The 22,337-nt window shown below is 32.0% G+C and overlaps 2 protein-coding genes across 2 annotated transcripts; both read right to left on the bottom strand.

Annotated features, from left to right (window-relative positions):
* Positions 1-4,320: 4,320 nt before the first annotated feature.
* On the bottom strand, positions 4,321-4,716 carry LOC127794743 (S-protein homolog 29-like). Its single transcript, XM_052325990.1, has one exon. It carries the CDS (start codon positions 4,714-4,716, stop codon positions 4,321-4,323), a length of 396 nt encoding a protein of 131 aa, XP_052181950.1.
* Positions 4,717-14,099: 9,383 nt separating this feature from the next.
* LOC127794742 (S-protein homolog 5-like) lies at positions 14,100-14,495 on the bottom strand. Its single transcript, XM_052325989.1, has one exon. It carries the CDS (start codon positions 14,493-14,495, stop codon positions 14,100-14,102), a length of 396 nt encoding a protein of 131 aa, XP_052181949.1.
* Between the last annotated feature and the right edge of the window lie 7,842 nt (positions 14,496-22,337).

The raw sequence follows: 22,337 nt of genomic DNA, 5'->3' as shown, positions 1-22,337 counted from the left end.
TTTTTTATGAAACTATACTAACTTAAATATTCTAGTGTCTTGCGGAAATCCTGATGGCAATTTTTATGTGTTACTTTAACACTTTAAAGTAATATTTAATGTAACACTTTTGTATTTATGTATTTTGTTGTGTGTTTAATCAGTACAAGTATTAGATATACTAATTACACAGAATATTACTCTCGGGAATGAGTTAAATTGACTTGAAAATGTATAGTTTTAGGATATAATCGAAATAATAAAAAATTTGAGTGTCTACATGAAAAAATATCAAAGTACAGAAGTTAAATTGACTCAAAATTGCATATTTTAGGGATGTAATTAAAATAACAAAAAATTCAAGTATCTAAATGAAAAAATTGTACAAAAACATTGTAACACCCCACTCTCCTAGAAGGGCGTTACGTAACGTAAGATTCCGGGGATATAAATTTTTTTCCAAACAAACAACAGAAACTCAACACAAACACCATTCCCCGAAGATTCCGTTACACCTTTTCAGTATGTCAGTTATGAACTATCAATAAACTAAGACATGTACATCAACTCAAATGCGAAATCTAGATCGAAACCAAAATAAACCATAATCGAAACCCACTTTATTTATAATATAAAGTCAACCAACATTTACATGACGTCATCAAAATAAATGACATAACTGAAATAACATAATATAAAACATCTTCCAATCGTCGTCACCCCTCGGCAAATCTTTTTCCTTTTGCACCGCTGCCTTCACCTGAAACGTTTAAATATTCCAGGAACATAGTCCAAATTAGATGCTGAATCATCTAAGTGAGAGTTCAAAATCACATTTTTTTCATAAATGAATGCAAGACATGAAATAAACCAATACACCCGGTAAGCCCTAGCCCAAGAGAATCCCCAGCGCTTAACCCTACTACGGGAAAAGAGCAATATCTCTAAAAGCTATGCCACCATACTGACTCGACGACGCGACACGATTCTAGCTTAAATGGGGCTGCCAACGCATCTCACCAGATTACGTTCCCACCTTAAGCATCCAAGAACCACCATACAATCCCAACTCCAAAATTTCACATGGACCACCTAGTCATCCTAGTGCAACTTCCCTAACCAAAACGGCTTGGCACGGAAACCAAGGTGGCTATCCTGACATGCACACCAGCATCAGATACCTCTATTATTCTGTCACGCCCTTGGAGAATTATGGCTACACTATCCAGACAACATCTTAGGCTGACATTCCATACGTACACATAAAACACAAGACAATGCCACATTTCATAATTCAATGTATCATATAAACAACATTTATAAAATGCAATGCATAAGTTCAAAACGTTTAGGGACGAACCTCCCTCATAAAACCAACAGTCATCGATTACTGTTTCAATGCACAAAACCATTTTGCATGGAATCACAACACGTTTAGATAGAACAAGTACCAAGTTTTTGTAGTGAACAACTCACAGTAAACAAGTTTTGGGGGCGAACACTCACCTCGAACGAAACTCAGAACACCTTGAATCTTGTGCCCAACCTCGACTTTTGTGTAACTCTTCAAGTATTTTGATCAAACCACATTCTTAAACGCCTTTACGCGCTGCCCAAGTGCTTTGTGCGTGTGATACTTCGCGTATGCTTAAAAAGCCCTCTATCCACTAAACCCGAAGCATTATTATCTAGCACGAACTTCTCACAATTTCGAATGAGAAATTTTTGGCCATGAACCCCTATTTATAGGTTTTGGAAACTTAACCACCAAGAAACATATATTCTGCAATCATTTCAAATCTTTCAAAATCTTTTACAATCATTCCAAATCTTCTAAAGATCTTCTGCAATCATTGTAAATATTTCAAGATATTCTGCAATCATTCTAAATCTTACAAGATATTATATAATCATTACCAAATCTTCTAAGATATTCTGCAATTATTCTAAATTTTCCAAGATTTTATATAATTATTATCAAATGTTTTAAGATATTCTGCAATCATTCTAAATCTTCCAAGATATTATATAATCATTACCAAATCTTTTAAGATATTCTGCAATCATTCCAAATCTTCTAAGATTTTATATAATCATTTTCAAATCTTTTAAGATTTTATGCAATCATTGTTATCCGAATCAAATCTTTATCCAAATCAAATCATATCCAACAAAATCTTATCCAAATCTTATCTTATCCAATCAAATCTTGTCCAAATCTTATTCTTACAGTAATCATGAGCCTTTATCTTATCTCTAACGTCATCATGAGGCTTCATCTTATCTCTAATGTCATCATGAGACTTCATCCTTATCTCTAAAGTTATTTATGAGGATTTTCTTGAATCTCCCAAATGCCCATCGTAAAAAAGTTTCAATAATTACACTTTAGCCCGAACTTTTGGATAGTTGCACTTAAACCCTTTTTAACATGGTCTTGGGCTAATTTTTAATTGCATTTTAATCCATAAAAAATGGACTAATTACGCTAATGCCCATAATTTTTAGGTAAATTACACTTTTATCCGAACCTCAAAATTACGATTTTGCCCCTAGCTTAGAAATTAAACTTTTGTCTCCAAACATCCACAATCCCTTAAAATATCTTATTTCCTCAAGTATTTGAATCTAAAAATCTCGAGTATTATATCTCTTATGATCATTCGATTTTCTCAACCTGGTAGATAGCTGTACCAGAAACTGTTCCCGATCCAACTTCTTTTGATGCCTAAAATCATAACTCGAATCACTCGTCATTATCATACTATTTCCCTTAAAAATATAAGGTCCAGGGTACTCTCTCCGGTCGATTCGATAATTAGTTAACTAAATTCTCAAATTGATTTTCAGTTCCGTGAACTTACTTGACACTTTGCAATATGGGGTATTACAAACATGAGCAAAATATGTATTTGGCCTAATTCAGCTGTTATTATTACTGCTTTTTCTTTGTTGTAGGTAGAAAAATACATATAAATGGCATCATATAATGTTTTTGATTGTTGTGTTTAATTTGGTATTTACTTATATATAATAGAGCGGATTTATTTAAATATTAATTTTCTTTTAGTTCCTCAAATAAAAGATGTCATATATGAGGTGTCTATGATCACTTAATTATTGTCAAACATACTGAGAAATATGAAAATATAATAATGGAACAGAACAGCATTGTATTCAACGTCCCAATCCCACTGATGCAACAAGTTAACAACATACCTGAACATGTCCAATTCTATGTGCTTGGAAAGTGATATATTGGATACTTAGAAACTAACACGAATAATAATATGATATTACAAGGGAAATAACAACATCACTTAATATATATATATATATATATGTAAAAAAATCTCAAAGGGTTGTAATTAATTCAATTCTAATTTTTAATTAGTTTTTCGTTCCAAACCAAATGATTAAAAATTCAATTTTGTAGGAATCATTAGAACTATGAAATTCATTGGAATTAATTATTCAGAATATATTCTTCTATATATATATATAGTACGTTTGGAATTAAAGGGTTTTTAATATTAATTACTTTGCCTTTTCAAGTATAAATAAATCATATTGGTAAGTAGAAGTAAATGAATTTAGAATTTATATTTTATTTTGCCGAAAGTGGATCTAAAATAAAAATAAGGTTAAGGTGAAAAGCGTGGGAACCCTTCCTAATAGAATAATCCCTAGTAGACTCTTCCGGAGATTACTCTCGAGTCCAAGAACATGTCAACTCATTTTAAATCGAGTTTTTTGCTTGAAAATTTGAAACAGATGATTCTAAAAGATATAGATATTCTTCCACATGTAAGCCTCTATAAATAAAAAAAGTGATTTTTTCGATCGAAATATGACCGCAACTCTATTGAAACTATATTTTTTTTTACTCTTGTATACTTTTAACGAATACTAACTTAAGCATCAGATAGCCTATATGACAGAGTCTTTAATTTGACTATTTTCTCTTTTACACATTTATCGGAGATCAGAGATTCAAAATGAATACTCTCCCACGATTACAAAATTATCTTTGTATTTCGACAACAATATATTCAAAATATTCCTTTTTATTTTTCTTCTTTAAAAAATTTGCCCATAATGTCAAGAAATATATATCCTATATTTTTTAACATATAACAAACAAACAAACAAACGAACGATTTAGGAAAGGAAGAAAGTTGCTGTTTATTATCCGTCATTCTCGTTCAAAGCCCTTCCCTTCTCTCAACAAAAAAAGATGAGAAAATTCTATTGGGACCAACATATTCCAGGTAAACTTATTGTCGATGAACTTCATTGCCAAAACACATACATAGTCCGATATACTTTGTACTGTAAGAATCAATGATTATACTTCCAATCATGCCACTTCTCGTAACTACCAGTCTCATTGGTACCACTAAAATAGAAACCATCCCGTCTGATAGACCAATAACAACTATCATCTACTGCATGTTTACTTGTGCAGTGGCGGGATATGTCACTGTCGAAGACATTGAAGACTTGATCCTTGGACCCCCAATAAAAGTTGCAGAAGAAAACAGTGTTCTGTGATAACCCGTTGTTACTGAATCTCCACCATAGTTCATATCCGGGCAGTAGTGTTTGGTTGCCCTTGAGGCCAAAATCATCATCTTTGGTTTTGCAGCGAACTTTCACTTGGTCAGCGGGGATGTTGTTAATGACATGGACCGCCCAGAAGCTATTTGGGGCATCAGCTCGTTGGTCAAACGACATTGTGCCAATGAAACAATGTATCATCAACACAGCCGAGGGAAGGAAGAAGCGAGACATTGCACTGAAAGGAATGCCAAAACAGTGCTCTCTTTCGATGCCTCTATTTGTCTTTGTTGGAGATGCAGACGTGTATATCTATATACATATATATATGTACAAAACTTTTCACATTGATAGAAATTGGGAATTAATTAGTTATTTGCAAAGTGATTTAATGAGAGTTAAGGAAAGAAACATGCTGTTAAGGAAAACTTTTAACAACTGTCGGAAATTAGGATTTGTGAAGAGAGAAAATGATGGGCAACAAAGTTATTTGGTTAACGATTTAGTATTGAAGGAATTATTATATATATATATATATAATATAATCATCGATATATCATTCAATGAATGAGGTAATTTTTTTATGAGTATAAAATACATTCAATTCAATCATTACATGATGAATCAATTCATAGAATGCAACAAATAAAATCTTAAATTATAAGTCATAAATAATTCACTATTTGGGACCGGATGCAGTTTCGATTCATTTATCTAGAGTCTAATATTATTTTTATCTCTAATTAATCCGATTCGGTTATAAAAATAATAAATATTCCAAATATTGATTTATTAGTTTCCAAATCGGATTTGCCTAAAATTAGATATATATATAATATATTTATACTATGCATAAAAAATAAAAAATAAATATAAATAATTAAAGGAATTGACCAACCTATTTTAAATATTCAAACCTATTAAAAGAAGTTGATTGTCATTATTTCCCATGTTAAATTCATCTTATATTATATATATATATACTATTATAAAAACAAATACTATTAATATGTCGTGTTAAAAAAAGGTAATTAATAAATGGGTCAACCCAGACTAATCGGGCCGACGCAATGACTGAAAGACACAAGAGCTTGTGGCCCAACTTGAACGACTTCAAAGAAGCAGGACACACAAAGATGGTCGTGGGAGGCATGCTCGTGGCCCCATGGCTGGGAGGAGGCCCTGCAACCTTATGACTGCGAGAGACCCTCGCAGGCACGTGCTTGCAAGGAGGCCTCGCGGCTCCGGTTGGCCACGCGATGCACCCACTGCAGTTGTGAACGTCGTGAGCTGGCCGCGGTCTCGAGAGAGGCCGCACCGCCAAGGCATTTCCCTAAATATAGGGAAGGGAAGGAGTCCCACACAATGCACAAATTAGAATAATTATAACATTTAAAAATTTCTTTGAAGATTATATAAAAAGGATAGACAATTATTGCTAAAGAATTTTAATTCCGAAAGGATAAGATAAATATCAAGATATTTTACTTGTATAAATATATGTTGATGATATTATCTTTGGACTCTCAAACAAAAGTGTATGCGATGATTTTACAAATCTTATGAAAGTGAATTTAAAATGAGTATGATAGGCGAATTAAAATATTTTCTTGGTCTACAAATTAGGAAAAACAATGAATGCATTTTCATAAGCCAATGAAAACATGTAAAAGATCTCTTTAAAAGATTTAACATGCATAAATGCAAGCCAATAGCTACTCCAATGTGTCACTCTTCATACCTAGATAAGGATGAATTAGGTAAACCCGTAGATGTCAAGTTGTATAGAAATATGATTGGATCCTTACTTTATTTGACCACTAATAGATGCTAGATTTCAATCAAATCCTAAGAAATCTCATCTTAAAGTTGTCAAAAGAATCTTTAGGTATTTAAAATCACCTTTCAATCTAGAATTATATTACCCAAAATTTGATAAGTCTGATCTAATTGCTTATAATGCTGATTATTATGGATGCAAAATTGATCGAAAGAACACTAGTAGATCGAGTCAATTTTTAAGTGGCTCATTAGTATTTTGGTTAAGCAGAAAACAAAACACCATTGTTTTCTTTTATACTGAGGCTGAATATATAGCAACAGGAAGTTGTTGTGCATAAATTCTTTGGATGAAACATCAATCGGAAGATTTTGGTATAAAACTTATCAATATTCCAATCAAATGTGACAATACAAGTGTAATAGTTTTAACAAAAACTCTAGTATTCCATGTAAGAACAAAACATATTAAGGTAAAATACCACTTTATTAGAGATCATGTCCAAAAAGAGGATATCAAACTTGAATTCATAGACAAATCATCAAATAGCCGATATTTTCACAAAATCTCAAGATAGGAATAAATTTGAATTCTTTAGGAGCGAATTAGGAATGATTGCTTCTTCTTGATATCATCACCATAAGTGAAATATTGACTATTGTAATATACTTGATGTGTATTTATATGTATCAAATTGAAATTCTTCTATTTGTGAAGCATATTTTCATATTTTTCAAAAGGACATAGAAAAACTATTGACCATTTTCATATAGTCGTTGTCGACCATTTTTCACATATGTCGAAAGCAACAAGAATGTGAGAAATGATAAACATCCAAGAGGGGGGTGAATTAGGTTTTCAAAAACTTTTCTTGATTTTAAATAGTATTTGAATTAAACAATTTGGACTTTTTCACACTAATGCTTTAAATATAATCTTGACAAAAATTAAATGTAAAATAGATTCAATACAAGAAAACTTATCATTTTTAAGTTTTAAAAAGCTTTTGCTGAAGTAATAAAACTGATCTCAAGTTTTATTGGAAGATAAATCTTGCAAAAAGAAAAATGACAGTGCTGAAATAAAAAAAAGAAAGAAAGAATGCAACACATAAGGATTTTATAGTGGTTCAGCTCTACCAACCTATCATTACAAGAGTTTAGACTTTTCTAGTGGTGAAAAAATCGCCGGTAAAAGTTTTCCAATCGATAATTATAACCGTTGGAAATATCTCCATCGAGAAAACTTACCGGCGGTTGAATTACAAGAATTCCCTATAAGAAATCCTCCCAAACCTATAACAAATTCAAATTATATACAAAATACAATCATCTTCATTTTTTAATTTCTTCAATTCTTTCAAATACAAAATAAATTGAATAGGGCACAACTGTTCAATTGTAGGGATTCCCCCTACAAACTTACCAACCACAAATTTAAATTATATACAACACGATCATTTTCATTTTCTTCCTCAATTAATTCGCAATAAATTGAATAGTGCAACTGTTGAATTGTAAGGATCCTTTGTAGGAATCCCTACAAACCCTCAACAAATTCAAATTATATACAACACAATCATTCCCTTTCACTATTCAATTTTGCATGGATACCTGTAAGAATATAGAGGGTCTCTATTCATTTTGTTTAATACATTACAATCTCTTCTTTTATATCACTATTTTGCAATCTTGCTTTCTTTCTAATTCTGCAATCTAGTGTCTTGTTACTTTTGATTATCTTTAAGTGCTCTATATTTTATATTTTTTTCTTATTCTCAAGTTCAAAAATCTAATTATTTAATTAATTTATTTTCATTACAAAACATTTATTTGTCATCATGTTTAATCTTAGTTGATCCTAGACTACTCACAAAAATACTTCTTGTAATCGAGGTATACCTTCAATAGATGATCCCCATGCCAATATATCAAATCCAATTCCCTAACCCCCTCAACCTCCATTTTCGTTGCCCCTTGCTTTTTTTTTTTTTATTTTATGATTGGACTGGCATCGAGTAAAGGTGGACACATGCATAACTAAATTTCATAGTATTAGAAACACAACCCCCATGCCCCAGGGGCACAACCTAGCAGTTTTGGCAATTCATGTGGGGACCCACTCCATCATGGTTTGAGTCATTGTTCCAAGATCTAAACTGAGCATCGTTGAGTTCCCTAATTTACCCCCTGCATTCTCCGTTAGGGCTTGGGTGTGTGGGGCTCCCGGGAAAGAGCGTAATCCCAAGAAACACAACCCCCGAGAAAGATAAAACCAATTAATGTTTGATAACCTTCACCCTTACCAAATGAGCAACTACTACTTCTCCAACCCCCTACCTTGATGTCCAAGCACGGGAGAACCAATAATGTCTGGAGCAAATTTGAGATTATTAATATAGCAGATAAAAGTCTAACATGTATTTTGTAAATTTTGCAAAAATGACTATGCATGTCAATTAAGAGTAGGGATCGAACACATGCTCAAACATGTTAAGAAACATAAACTTGAAACAAAATCCAATTTATCAAAGTTGATAATTAAGATAGAATGCTTGGTTTTATTTGCAAAAATGAAATGCTCAAATGGTATTGTTCACATGCACTACACCCCCGCAGCTAAAAGATTTTTAAGAAACACAATAAAAAAATGAAGTAATGAAATTGTATCTAGAATATAAAGAATAGTTAAATGTTGTGTCATAGGTAAAAACATATTAAAATACCAAGAAAGTCTAAAAGTCCAAAATAATATTTTGTGCTAAAAGGTGTAAATTTTCTCTTAATTGGGGGAAAGGGGCTCTTATGCAACGCTCAAATTGGATAAGTCCAACATCTGCAAATCCTCTCGAGAATCCCATAAAAAAGGATAGACATTATTCTTTAGGAATCCTAATAAAATCTTGGTACAAAAGGAGTAAATATTATCTATTAAAAATCTTAATTCTGATAAAATATTAGAATATTGAGATAAATATCATCTATAAAAAATCTCAAATCGAGAGAATTTAGATTGCACTCATCTATAAATAAACAGGCTTTCATTTCACAAAATGTATATCTCTGATATTGGTGTGAATTATGTTCTATAGTTTTCAATATTTTCAATTTCCGATTTAAGTGTTTGAGTGTTTGTATGGGTACTTTCTTGTGCCCTCTAATTATTTGATCTCTTGCAATCTCAAGATATAAGTCTCATGACGACATAAGATCTTGAGACGAAGGTCTTAAGACGACATCAAGTCTCACTAAATTTAATAGTCAAATATTTATTTATTTTCAATTATATTTATTATTCTCTCATTAAATTATAGTAACTTAAGCATCGAAATACCCTCCAGGGTAACCTCAAGGGCAATTCTCTGTAGGTACATAGGGAGGAGGTTGGACACTACTCAAAGATTGATTTGTTTTTCTTTTATAGGATTTAAGAACTTATTGTTTATTTGCACCTAATTATATATTTTTTATGAAACTATACTAACTTAAATATTCTAGTGTCTTGCGGAAATCCTGATGGCAATTTTTATGTGTTACTTTAACACTTTAAAGTAATATTTAATGTAACACTTTTGTATTTATGTATTTTGTTGTGTGTTTAATCAGTACAAGTATTAGATATACTAATTACACAGAATATTACTCTCGGGAATGAGTTAAATTGACTTGAAAATGTATAGTTTTAGGATATAATCGAAATAATAAAAAATTTGAGTGTCTACATGAAAAAATATCAAAGTACAGAAGTTAAATTGACTCAAAATTGCATATTTTAGGGATGTAATTAAAATAACGAAAAATTCAAGTATCTAAATGAAAAAACTATACAAAAACATTGTAACACCCCACTCTCCTAGAAGGGCGTTACGTAACGTAAGATTCCGGGGATATAAATTTTTTTCCAAACAAACAACAGAAACTCAACACAAACACCATTCGCCGAAGATTCCGTTACACCTTCTCAGTATGTCAGTTATGAACTATCAATAAACTAAGACATGTACATCAACTCAAATGCGAAATCTAGATCGAAACTAAAATAAACCATAATCGAAACCCACTTTATTTATAATATAAAGTCAACCAACATTTACATGACGTCATCAAAATAAATGACATAACTGAAATAACATAATATAAAACATCTTCCAATCGCCGTCACCCCTCGGCAAATCTTTTTCCTTTTGCACCGCTGCCTTTACTTGGAACGTTTAAATATTCCAGGAACATAGTCCAAATTAGATGCTGAATCATCTAAGTGAGAGTTCAAAATCACATTTTTTTCATAAATGAATGCAAGACATGAAATAAACCAATACACCCGGTAAGCCCCAGCCCAAGAGAATCCCCAGCGCTTAACCCTACTACGGGAAAAGAGCAATATCTCTAAAAGCTATGCCACCATACTGACTCGACGACGCGACACGATTCTAGCTTAAATGGGGCTGCCAACGCATCTCACCAGATTACGTTCCCACCTTAAGCATCCAAGAACCACCATACAATCCCAACTCCAAAATTTCACATGGACCACCTAGTCATCCTAGTGCAACTTCCCTAACCAAAACGGCCTGGCACGGAAACCAAAGTGGCTATCCTAACATGCACACCAGCATCAGATACCTCTATTATTCTGTCACGCCCTTGGAGAATTATGGCTACACTATCCAGACAACATCTTAGGCTGACATTCCATACGTACACATAAAACACAAGACAATGCCACATTTCATAATTCAATGTATCATATAAACAACATTTATAAAATGCAATGCATAAGTTCAAAACGTTTAGGGACGAACCTCCCTCATAAAACCAACAGTCATCGGTTACTGTTTCAATGCACAAAACCATTTGCATGGAATCACAACACGTTTAGATAGAATAAGTACCAAGTTTTTGTAGTGAACAACTCACAGTAAACAAGTTTTGGGGGCGAACACTCACCTCGAACGAAACTCATAACACCTTGAATCTTGTGCCCAACCTCGACTTTTGTGTAACTCTTCAAGTATTTTGATCAAACCACATTCTTACACGCCTTTACGCGCTGCCCAAGTACTTTGTGCGTGTGATACTTCGCGTATGCTTAAAAAGCCCTCTATCCACTAAACCCGAAGCACTATTATCTAGCACGAACTTCTCACAATTTCGAATGAGAAATTTTTGGCCATGAACCCCTATTTATAGGTTTTGGAAACTTAACCACCAAGAAACATATATTCTGCAATCATTTCAAATCTTTCAAAATCTTTTACAATCATTCCAATTCTTCTAAAGATCTTCTGCAATCATTGTAAATATTTCAAGATATTCTGCAATCATTCTAAATCTTCCAAGATATTATATAATCATTACCAAATCTTCTAAGATATTCTGCAATCATTCTAAATTTTCCAAGATTTTATATAATCATTATCAAATCTTTTAAGATATTCTGCAATCATTCTAAATCTTCCAAAATATTATATAATTATTACCAAATCTTTTAAGATATTCTGCAATCATTCCAAATCTTCTAAGATTTCATATAATCATTTTCAAATCTTTTAAGATTTTATGCAATCATTGTTATTCGAATCAAATCTTTATCCAAATCAAATCATATCCAACAAAATCTTATCCAAATCTTATCTTATCCAATCAAATCTTGTCCAAATCTTATCCTTACAGTAATCATGAGCCTTTATCTTATCTCTAACGTCATCATGAGGCTTCATCTTATCTCTAATGTCATCATGAGACTTCATCCTTATCTCTAAAGTCATTTATGAGGATTTTCTTGAATCTCCCAAATGCCCATCGTAAAAAAGTTTCAATAATTACACTTTAGCCCGAACTTTTGGATAGTTGCACTTAGACCCTTTTTAACATGGTCTTGGGCTAATTTTTAATTGCATTTTAATCCATAAAAATGGACTAATTACGCTAATGCCCATAATTTTTAGGTAAATTACACTTTTATCCGAACCTCAAAATTACGATTTTGCCCCTGGCTCAGAAATTAAACTTTTGTCTCCAAACATCCACAATCCCTTAAAATATCTTATTTCCTCAAGTATTTGAATCTAAAAATCTCGAGTATTATATCTCTTATGATCATTCGATTTTCTCAACCTGGTAGATAGCTGTACCAGAAACTGTTCCCGATCCAATTTCTTTTGATGCCTAAAATCATAACTCGAATCACTCGTCATTATCATACTATTTCCCTTAAAAATATAAGGTCCAAGGTACTCTCTCCGGTCGATTCGATAATTAGTTAACTAAATTCTCAAATTGATTTTCAGTTCCGTGAACTTACTTGACACTTTGCAATATGGGGTATTACAAACATGAGCAAAATATGTATTTGGCCTAATTCAGCTGTTATTATTACTGCTTTTTCTTTGTTGTAGGTAGAAAAATACATATAAATGGCATCATATAATGTTTTTGATTGTTGTGTTTAATTTGGTATTTACTTATATATAATAGAGCGGATTTATTTAAATATTAATTTTCTTTTAGTTCCTCAAATAAAAGATGTCATATATGAGGTGTCTATGATCACTTAATTATTGTCAAACATACTGAGAAATATGAAAATATAATAATGGAACAGAACAGCATTGTATTCAACGTCCCAATCCCACTGATGCAACAAGTTAACAACATACCTGAACATGTCCAATTCTATGTGCTTGGAAAGTGATATATTGGATACTTAGAAACTAACACAAATAACAATATGATATTACAAGGGAAATAACAACATCACTTAATATATATATATATATATATGTAAAAAAATCTCAAAGGGTTGTAATTAATTCAATTCTAATTTTTAATTAGTTTTTCGTTCCAAACCAAATGATTAAAAATTCAATTTTGTAGGAATCATTAGAACTATGAAATTCATTGGAATTAATTATTCAGAATATATTCTTCTATATATATATATAGTACGTTTGGAATTAAAGGGTTTTTAATATTAATTACTTTGCCTTTTCAAGTATAAATAAATCATATTGGTAAGTAGAAGTAAATGAATTTAGAATTTATATTTTATTTTGCCGAAAGTGGATCTAAAATAAAAATAAGCTTAAGGTGAAAAGCGTGGGAACCCTTCCTAATAGAATAATCCCTAGTAGACTCTTCCGGAGATTACTCTCGAGTCCAAGAATATGTCAACTCATTTTAAATCGAGTTTTTTGCTTGAAAATTTGGAACAGATGATTCTAAAAGATATAGATATTCTTCCACATGTAAGCCTCTATAAATAAAAAAAGTGATTTTTTCGATCGAAATATGACCGCAACTCTATTGAAACTATATTTTTTTTTACTCTTGTATACTTTTAACGAATACTAACTTAAGCATCAGATAGCCTATGTGACAGAGTCTTTAATTTGACTATTTTCTCTTTTACACATTTATCGGAGATCAGAGATTCAAAATGAATACTCTCCCACGATTACAAAATTATCTTTGTATTTCGACAACAATATATTCAAAATATTCCTTTTTATTTTTCTTCTTTAAAAAATTTGCCCATAATGTCAAGAAATATATATCCTATATTTTTTAACATATAACAAACAAACAAACAAACGAACGATTTAGGAAAGGAAGAAAGTTGCTGTTTATTATCCGTCATTCTCGTTCAAAGCCCTTCCCTTCTCTCAACAAAAAAAGATGAGAAAATTCTATTGGGACCAACATATTCCAGGTAAACTTATTGTCGATGAACTTCATTGCCAAAACACATACATAGTCCGATATACTTTGTACTGTAAGAATCAATGATTATACTTCCAATCATGCCACTTCTCGTAACTACCAGTCTCATTGGTACCACTAAAATAGAAACCATCCCGTCTGATAGACCAGTAACAACTATCATCTACTGCATGTTTACTTGTGCAGTGGCGGGATATGTCACTGTCGAAGACATTGAAGACTTGATCCTTGGACCCCCAATAAAAGTTGCAGAAGAAAACAGTGTTCTGTGATAACCCGTTGTTACTGAATCTCCACCATAGTTCATATCCGGGCAGTAGTGTTTGGTTGCCCTTGAGGCCAAAATCATCATCTTTGGTTTTGCAGCGAACTTTCACTTGGTCAGCGGGGATGTTGTTAGTGACATGGACCGCCCAGAAGCTATTTGGGGCATCACCTCGTTGGTCAAACGACATCGAGCCAATGAAACAATGTATCATCAACACAGCCGAGGGAAGGAAGAAGCGAGACATTGCACTGAAAGGAATGCCAAAACAGTGCTCTCTTTCGATGCCTCTATTTGTCTTTGTTGGAGATGCAGACGTGTATATGTATATACATATATATATGTACAAAACTTTTCACATTGATAGAAATTGGGAATTAATTAGTTATTTGCAAAGTGATTTAATGAGAGTTAAGGAAAGAAATATGCTGTTAAGGAAAACTTTAACAACTGTCGGAAATTCGGATTTGTGAAGAGAGAAATAATTAAGAAGAAAATGCATGATTGGCAACAAAGTTATTTGGTTAACGATTTAGTATTGAAGGAATTATTATATATATATATATAATATAATCATTGATATATCATTCAATGAATGAGGTTATTTTTTTATGAGTATAATATAAAATACATTCAATTCAATCATTACATGATGAATCAATTCATAGAATGTAACAAATAAAATCTTAAATTATAAGTCATAAATAATTCACTATTTGGGATCGGATTCAGTTTTGATTCATTTATCTAGAGTCTAATATTATTTTTATCTCTTATTAATTGGATTCGGTTATAGAGATAATAAATAGTCCAAATATTGATTTATAAATTTCAGAATCGAATTTGTCTAAAATTAGATATATATAATATATTTATACTATGCATAAAAAATAAAAAATAAATATAAATAATTAAAGGAATTGGCCAACCTATTTTAAATATTCAAACCTATTAGAAGAAGTTGATTGTAATTATCTCCCATGTTAAATTCATCTTATATATATATATATATATATACCATTATATAAACAAATACTATTGATATGCCATGGTACAATAAAGGTAATTAATTGTTAGAATTTTAGAGACATTAGTAGTTATGAAGTTAACGAAAAAGTTGAAAAAAAATATAAATGTGAAAGGCTGTAATCTCATACTTTTTATTCATATAATCATTTCTTTAAATAGGCAATACATGTCAATTGAATAACAAAAAAATAGGATTTATTGCTAAACTTTAATTTAAAAAAAAATGAAATTATCTCAATCCATTAAATCAGTAAACAGAATTTTGACCCAATTAACCCACTAAATCAGCAACTTTGAATCAATATTCAACATTTCTCCTTGATTCAAAGTTGCAAAACTTCAACTTTTTATGGAGCACTTCTCTCCAAATTTCTTCCCAATTGTGAAGCACTTCTCTTCATTTCTATCACAATCAATACTTCTTTCAAATGTTGAAAAAAAAAAAAAAAACAATTCAGTTTCATGGAGCACTTCTCTCCAAAAAATTTTTCTTGGTGCACTTCTCACCAACTAGAAGAGTGTTTCCTCTTCAATTACTGTAGGATTGTTGCCAAGCGGAGGTATCTCCCTTTCACTTTCGATCCAGTGCCATAAACTGAGACATCTCAAATGAGTTTTCATTTTGACAGCCCATACTTGATAATTTTCTCCATTAAAAACTGGTGGTGAAAGAGATGATGTGTTAATGGAAGCCATACAAATAAAGAAGGCATTGATGGGTTCTCTCTCACAGGCCCCTTAAGATCATTGAATGCTCTGATACCACTGTTGGAATTTTAGAGACATTAGTAACTATGAAGTTAACGAAAAAGTTGAAAAAAAACATGAATGTGAAAGGCTATAATCTCATACTTTTTATTCATATAATCATTCCTTTAAATAGGCAATACATGTCAATTGAATAACAAGAAAATAGGATTTATTGCTAAACTTAAATTTAAAAAAAAATAAAATTATCTCAACCCACTAAATCAGTAAACAGAATTTTGACCCAATCAACCCACTAAATCAGCAACTTTGAATCAATATTCAACATTAATAAATAGGTCCTCCTCCCTCAATTAATAATGTTATTTTTAAGATGATATAGCCATCAACTTTCAAAAATTCCACTTAAACCCCAAAAATTTCACAAACTACCAATTACCCCATTTTCCTAAATTTTTCCTTAAAATTCCTTAAACCCACCAATCCTTAAATAATCATAAATAACCACATTCTTTTAACAAAATACCACATATTTTATATTTGAACTATTCTAGTTCCCATTTCTTGAATTTATGCTTCCACCCCAAAATTTTCATAATCTACTAATGATCATACCCCATTTATTCTTTTCTTAAACTTTTTGGGGCATTACATTTTGTCTCTACAAACTTCATACAAAGGGTTAGTCAATCATAAAGTATGTATATGTTGTCTGAAGAGCATTTAATGCACTCAAAAGTAAAAATTGGCTTCATTAAATGCAATGTAACAACTATAATTTTTAAAATTTAACAGGTATTACTTGAGTATAAACTAGCATTACTCGACTAAGTTTGTTCTTTACTTGACTATATATATTATGTAATCGATTACTTTTTATGCTTACTTGAGTATGAAGATACCATTACTTGATTATTTTTAAGCTAAAGAAAAATGTATTACCCAATTACAAAGCAAAGTTTAGTTGATTAAACATGATCCTTACTTAATTACATAAATTATTACTCGATTAAATGTTAAGACTAGACACTTAGTCTATTTTCAACTTATGTTTAATCGATTACAAAGGATATTCAGTCGAGTATAAAAATAATATTTTTCAATTATAAAAATTCTTCACTTGATTAAAAAGATGCCCATAAATTTTAACTTAAAATTACTTAATTACAAAGAAGATTTACTTAAGTATTACTGATTATTACTCGTTTACAAAAATATCTTACTCAATTAATTTGAAGATGATAGAAAGTTGTAGTACACACTCGAGTACAAGGGTTAGTTAGTTGATCACTTTTCATCTTCACTAGATTATATTATATTTGTAATCAATTATATTTGAAACACACTGAGCATTATTCGATTACTAAAATGATATACTCAATTATTTTATACTTGAAAGGTTTGTTGATCTCTCACATACTCGATCATTTACTTGATTATTTTGAACATATTACTCGATTACAATTTTGATAAACTCAAGAATTTTTCAATTGTTTTAGTCATCATCATTGAACCAAATTTACTAAATTTATTTCTTATTAAATCAAAACACAAATTTCTCAACATTATCTTTGGAGCCTTAAACAAAAGTCTATGTGATGATTTTGCAAATCTTATGCAAAGCGAATTTAAAATGAGTATGATAGGCGAACTAAAATATTTTCTTGGTCAACAAAATAGGCAAAACAATGAAGGCATTTTCATAAACTAACAAAAATATATAAAAGATCTCTTTAAAAGATTTAACATGTATGAATGCAAGCCAATAGCTACTCCAATGGGTATCTCTTCATACCTAGATAAAGATGAATTAGGTAAACATAGATGTCAAGTTGTATAGAAGCATGATTGGATCCTTAATTTATTTGATCACTAGTAGGCTGAACATCATGTTTAGTATGTTCTTGCGTGCTAGATTTCAATCAAATTCTAAGAAATCCCATCTCAAAGCTGTCAAAAGAATCTTTAGGTATTTAAAATCATCTTTCAATCTATAATTATATTATCCAAAAGAATAAAAATTTGATCCAATTGCTTATACGAATGCTGATTATAATGGATAAAATTGATAGAAAAAGCATTAGTGGATCAAGTCAATTTTTAAGTGGCTCATTAGTATCTTGGTCACGTTGAAAATAAAACACCGTTGTACTCTCTTTTACTGAGGCTGAATATGTAGCAGCAAGAAGTTATTGTGCACAAATTCTTTGGATGAAGCATCAATTGGATGATTTTGGCATAAAACTTATCAATATTCCAATGAAATGTAACAATACAAGTGCAATAGCTTTAATAAAAAATTTAGTATTTCACACAAGAACAAAACATCTTAAGGTAAAACACCACTTTATTAGAGATCATGTCCAAAAATAGGATATCAAACTTAAATTTGTAGACACAAATCATTAAGCTGATATTTTCACAAAACCTCTAGATAAGAATAAATTTGAATTCTTTAGGAGCAAATTAGGAATGATTGCTTCTTTCTTGATATTATCACCATAAGTGAAATATTGATTATTGTAATATACTTGATGTGTATTTATATGTATCAAATTGAAATTATTCTATTTGTGAAGCATATTTCGTATTTTTTAAAAGGACACAGAGAAACTGTCGACCGTTTTCATATAGCTATCAATTGTTTTTCGCATATGTTGAAAGCAATAAGAACAATGTGAAACTGTCTACCATTTTTCACATATGTTGACTTTTTGCTTAAAATAATCGACTGTTTTTATCGAAATCTAGGGCTATAAAAGGTCGAAATCGACTCTTTTCCAATTTCACAAACCCTAACTTCTCATTTTTTTCCCTCTCCTCATTTGATTGACTAAATCATTCCTTCCATCTCAATCAATTTCAAGTGTTCCCCATATCTATTTCAATCGATTCCAAAGCACTCTTGAAAATCCACTCAAATTTCTCTTTGTTTCTGGTTCACCAATTGTTAGGGAGTCGACCAATTCACTCTTTTCTATTGTGTTTATCAATTGTCGACCCCTTATCTCCATCTTTCGACCATGTCAAGGACTAAGAATGGGGGTAAAGGCAAAGAACGTGCTAGTGATAGCCAGCCATCTCTATCTCAACCTGTTATTTAGTTATTCTCAAACCCACGCCAAAAGGAGATATTCAAACATGGATTTGTCTGATGTGAGGTACTTCTCGATTGATATTTATATATTCAACTTTTAGAGTCCATCAAATTTCCCACTTAGATACTTTCAAAGAATGTGGATGGTAGGATTTTATGTCCATTCATAGAGATATCCTTGTTGATTTAGCTAAAATGTTTTACTCAAATGGGAGCAATTTATTTAATTGTCAGAGATTGGATAAAAGTTTTAGGACAAACTTGGGGAGTTAATGTGAATTTGATTCATAATGCCTTTGGTATACTTGAAGGAGGAGAAGATTATGCCCTGTAGACTTGTAATTTTGTAGCCGCTTCTCAACTAGTATTTGAGGATGACACCATCAATGAGTTTATTGAAAAGGACAAAAGTTTGAGATGCTTTCTATTTTTTATCATTTATGGTTTATATTTTGGTTAATAAATACTACCTTCTATGAAGCACGAAAATGGCTCAGAGACACTATTTCGACGTTTCTGAATCGTTTCCCATTTCGAAAATGGGAAAAATAGCCCAAAAAGCTTTTTGGGCCGTTTGTGTAATTTTTAGAAAATTATGGGCCGTTTCAGCATTTTGCAAAATTTGCTGGAAACACATTTCCAGCCAGAAACGCGTTTTCGCCACTTGAAGAAGCCCTAAACTCTTTCATTTTTCTCTTTCTTCTTATTCTTCTTCTTCCAGTTCGATCTCTCTCGCCTTCTTCGCCATCTGCTTCCTATTCGATTGTTTCGCTCTCTTCCAATTTTTGGCAGGGGCAATGAAGTATGTTTTCAATAGAGGCCTCCAACAGCACGATACGATATGCATGAATTTGTACAAACGGGTTTATCCTAGATGGCGGGAACACTGGTTCTGGCTAAATGCTTGAGCAGATACACCTCGTGCATGATCTTTGGAGCGTGCGAGTAACTTTTGTGTTTATCGTAGATGGGAATGAAGCTCTGGTTCAGATCGACAGTTCTAAGTAATGTTTGCCAACAAGTTGTAAAAGTCAGCAAGATGGGAGGGAGTAATTTTTCCCCAATTAAGCAACAAGTTTACGATACAATTTTATAGTTGCAAGAGTTGTGCTGGTTTGTTAATTCATGCAATCAATTTATCATAGCAGAACTCTATTAATTATTGTGTTACTTCCATTCTTCAATTCTTTTCCGACTACAACATCTTCATGTTTATCTGACTTTGCAAATTGTTAACAGAGCATTGTTGCAATGATCTTATATTTTGAACTGGATGTGCACATACCAGGTCTCCCATTTGAGCAATTCATTTCAAAGTTATACCAAGTAGGGGAAGACATATGTAACATCCCAAAAATTTGGAGATAAGAAATAATTATTAATTATTAATTTTAGTATTTGAGGATATTTTGGAGTATTTGGAAATTTTGGAGAAAGTATTTATTTATGGTATATTTGAGGAATTAAGAGAAAATGCTTAATTATGTTATTTTGAGAAAATGGGTAAATAAGGTAGTTAATAATTCTTGTATTTATGGAGACTATTGGTTAATTGTGAGTTTAAAGAAAATATTAAATTATTTGGAGATTCAAGGAAAAATAATGGTTTATGTTGTTTTGACGAAATAGGAAATTAAGGTAATTAATTAATTTAATTGGGAGTATTTATGAAAATAGTGGAATAAATTAATTTAGTGGAATTTATGGAAATTTGGGGTGTAAGTGTAATAAGAGAAAAATTGGATGTGAGTGTAAGTGTCAATTTATGGAAGATCCGGTGTAAGGGTAATTATTACGGGGGGCGCGTGTGTAATTAATGGAAAAGTAGTGGGGCTGTTGGTGTAAAATCTGAAAAGTGACTGAAAGTCACTTTAAATTTAATTGAAAGCATATATAGGTTGAAGGTGGCGTATGGCGCGAGCGGTCGCGCGCGAGGACGGCCAGGCAGCATATGCGGGTTCAATTCCGTGGGAGGGCATGCGCGCTGGAAGAAAATCGTTGATTTTAATCAGCAAGGCTAGCCCAAAACGACGTCATTTCAGGCTGGGGCGGTGGCAGCCTTGCGCGGCTGCGAGCGTGCCACGTGGCGGCCCCTGGGCCACCCATTTTGCCTTGCGTGCGAAGTAGCGTTTTGTTGCGTTTTAAATGGCCAATTTTGGCCATTTTGTTGTCAAAAACAGAGAGGAAAAGAGAGAGAGAATGAGGGAAATAAAGGAGAAGAAAAAGAGGACGCACAGCAGCTAGAAATGGGAGAAAAAATGGGAAAATAAAGAGGAAAATTAGAAGATTTTGGGAATATCTCGTGATTAAATTAGCCAGGTAAGTGCGCAAAATTATTATAAGTATTATATGTTTAAGTTACGGATTTTTCACTGCTAAATTATGTGGATTACGCGGTTGGATTTAATTAATTTAAGTCATAACTCTATTAATCGCAGCAAAACAATTTACTTCGCATTAAGAGCGTAGAAAAGTCAAGAATCAGCCGGTTTCAGGCAAGCTCTTAACCCTCTCATCGTGTTCTTTATTTCTCGTGAAAGTCTCCGTGATTTTTTGTATTTTATTCCCTTCCTCACCATGACGCGGTTCCACGCATTAATAATAATAATCCGCGTGGTAACCACCCTATGACTTATATTTTATTTATGAATTTATTGTTAATGGAATGAACTAAGTAATAATGCATTTGTGTCTTTCATTTCGACCGTTACAAAGTTTCGTATCGCTTCGCTTTCCTTGGGAATGATGCCGAACCCGTTGGGGTTAGGTTCTTAGAAAATGGATGTGGTCAAGATTATGTGGTTATGTTAATAATTTAATATGAATGTGGAGATGGTTTATTGGGTATGAGAAGAGATGCGAATGGGAATGGGAATGACGTAATGGTGTCTATGTTGTCATGAACAAAGTGTACGAAATGATAAGTATAAAGTATAAAAGTTTAATGTTGCCTATACGTGTGTCTTAAGGGTATGGAGTACAAAGTCACTGACTATCGACCGTGGGTAGTGGCAATTGCCGGCTGGATGTATGGGCGCCAGTCATCGATTGTTACGATAAGCGTTAAACGGGCCAGAAGAGTTGGTACTGTTAGATTTCCTCCTTGGCTTATGCATATCATGATGTGTGTGCTGCATAGGGCTTGGGTTGCATTCACTTGGGGACATGCTTTGTGTGTGATGGGAAGTGTGAGCATCT

The sequence above is a fragment of the Diospyros lotus genome, chromosome 2 (assembly GCF_014633365.1).
Source record: "Diospyros lotus cultivar Yz01 chromosome 2, ASM1463336v1, whole genome shotgun sequence".
Classification (NCBI taxonomy): Eukaryota; Viridiplantae; Streptophyta; class Magnoliopsida; order Ericales; family Ebenaceae; genus Diospyros; species Diospyros lotus.
This window is presented reverse-complemented; position numbering and strand designations above follow the sequence as displayed.

Excerpts from the sequence above, each read along its gene's own strand:
- LOC127794743 (XM_052325990.1), bottom strand. The coding sequence starts at position 4,716 with ATGTCGTTTGACCAACGAGCTGATGCCCCAAATAGCTTCTGGGCGGTC.
- LOC127794742 (XM_052325989.1), bottom strand. The coding sequence starts at position 14,495 with ATGTCGTTTGACCAACGAGGTGATGCCCCAAATAGCTTCTGGGCGGTC.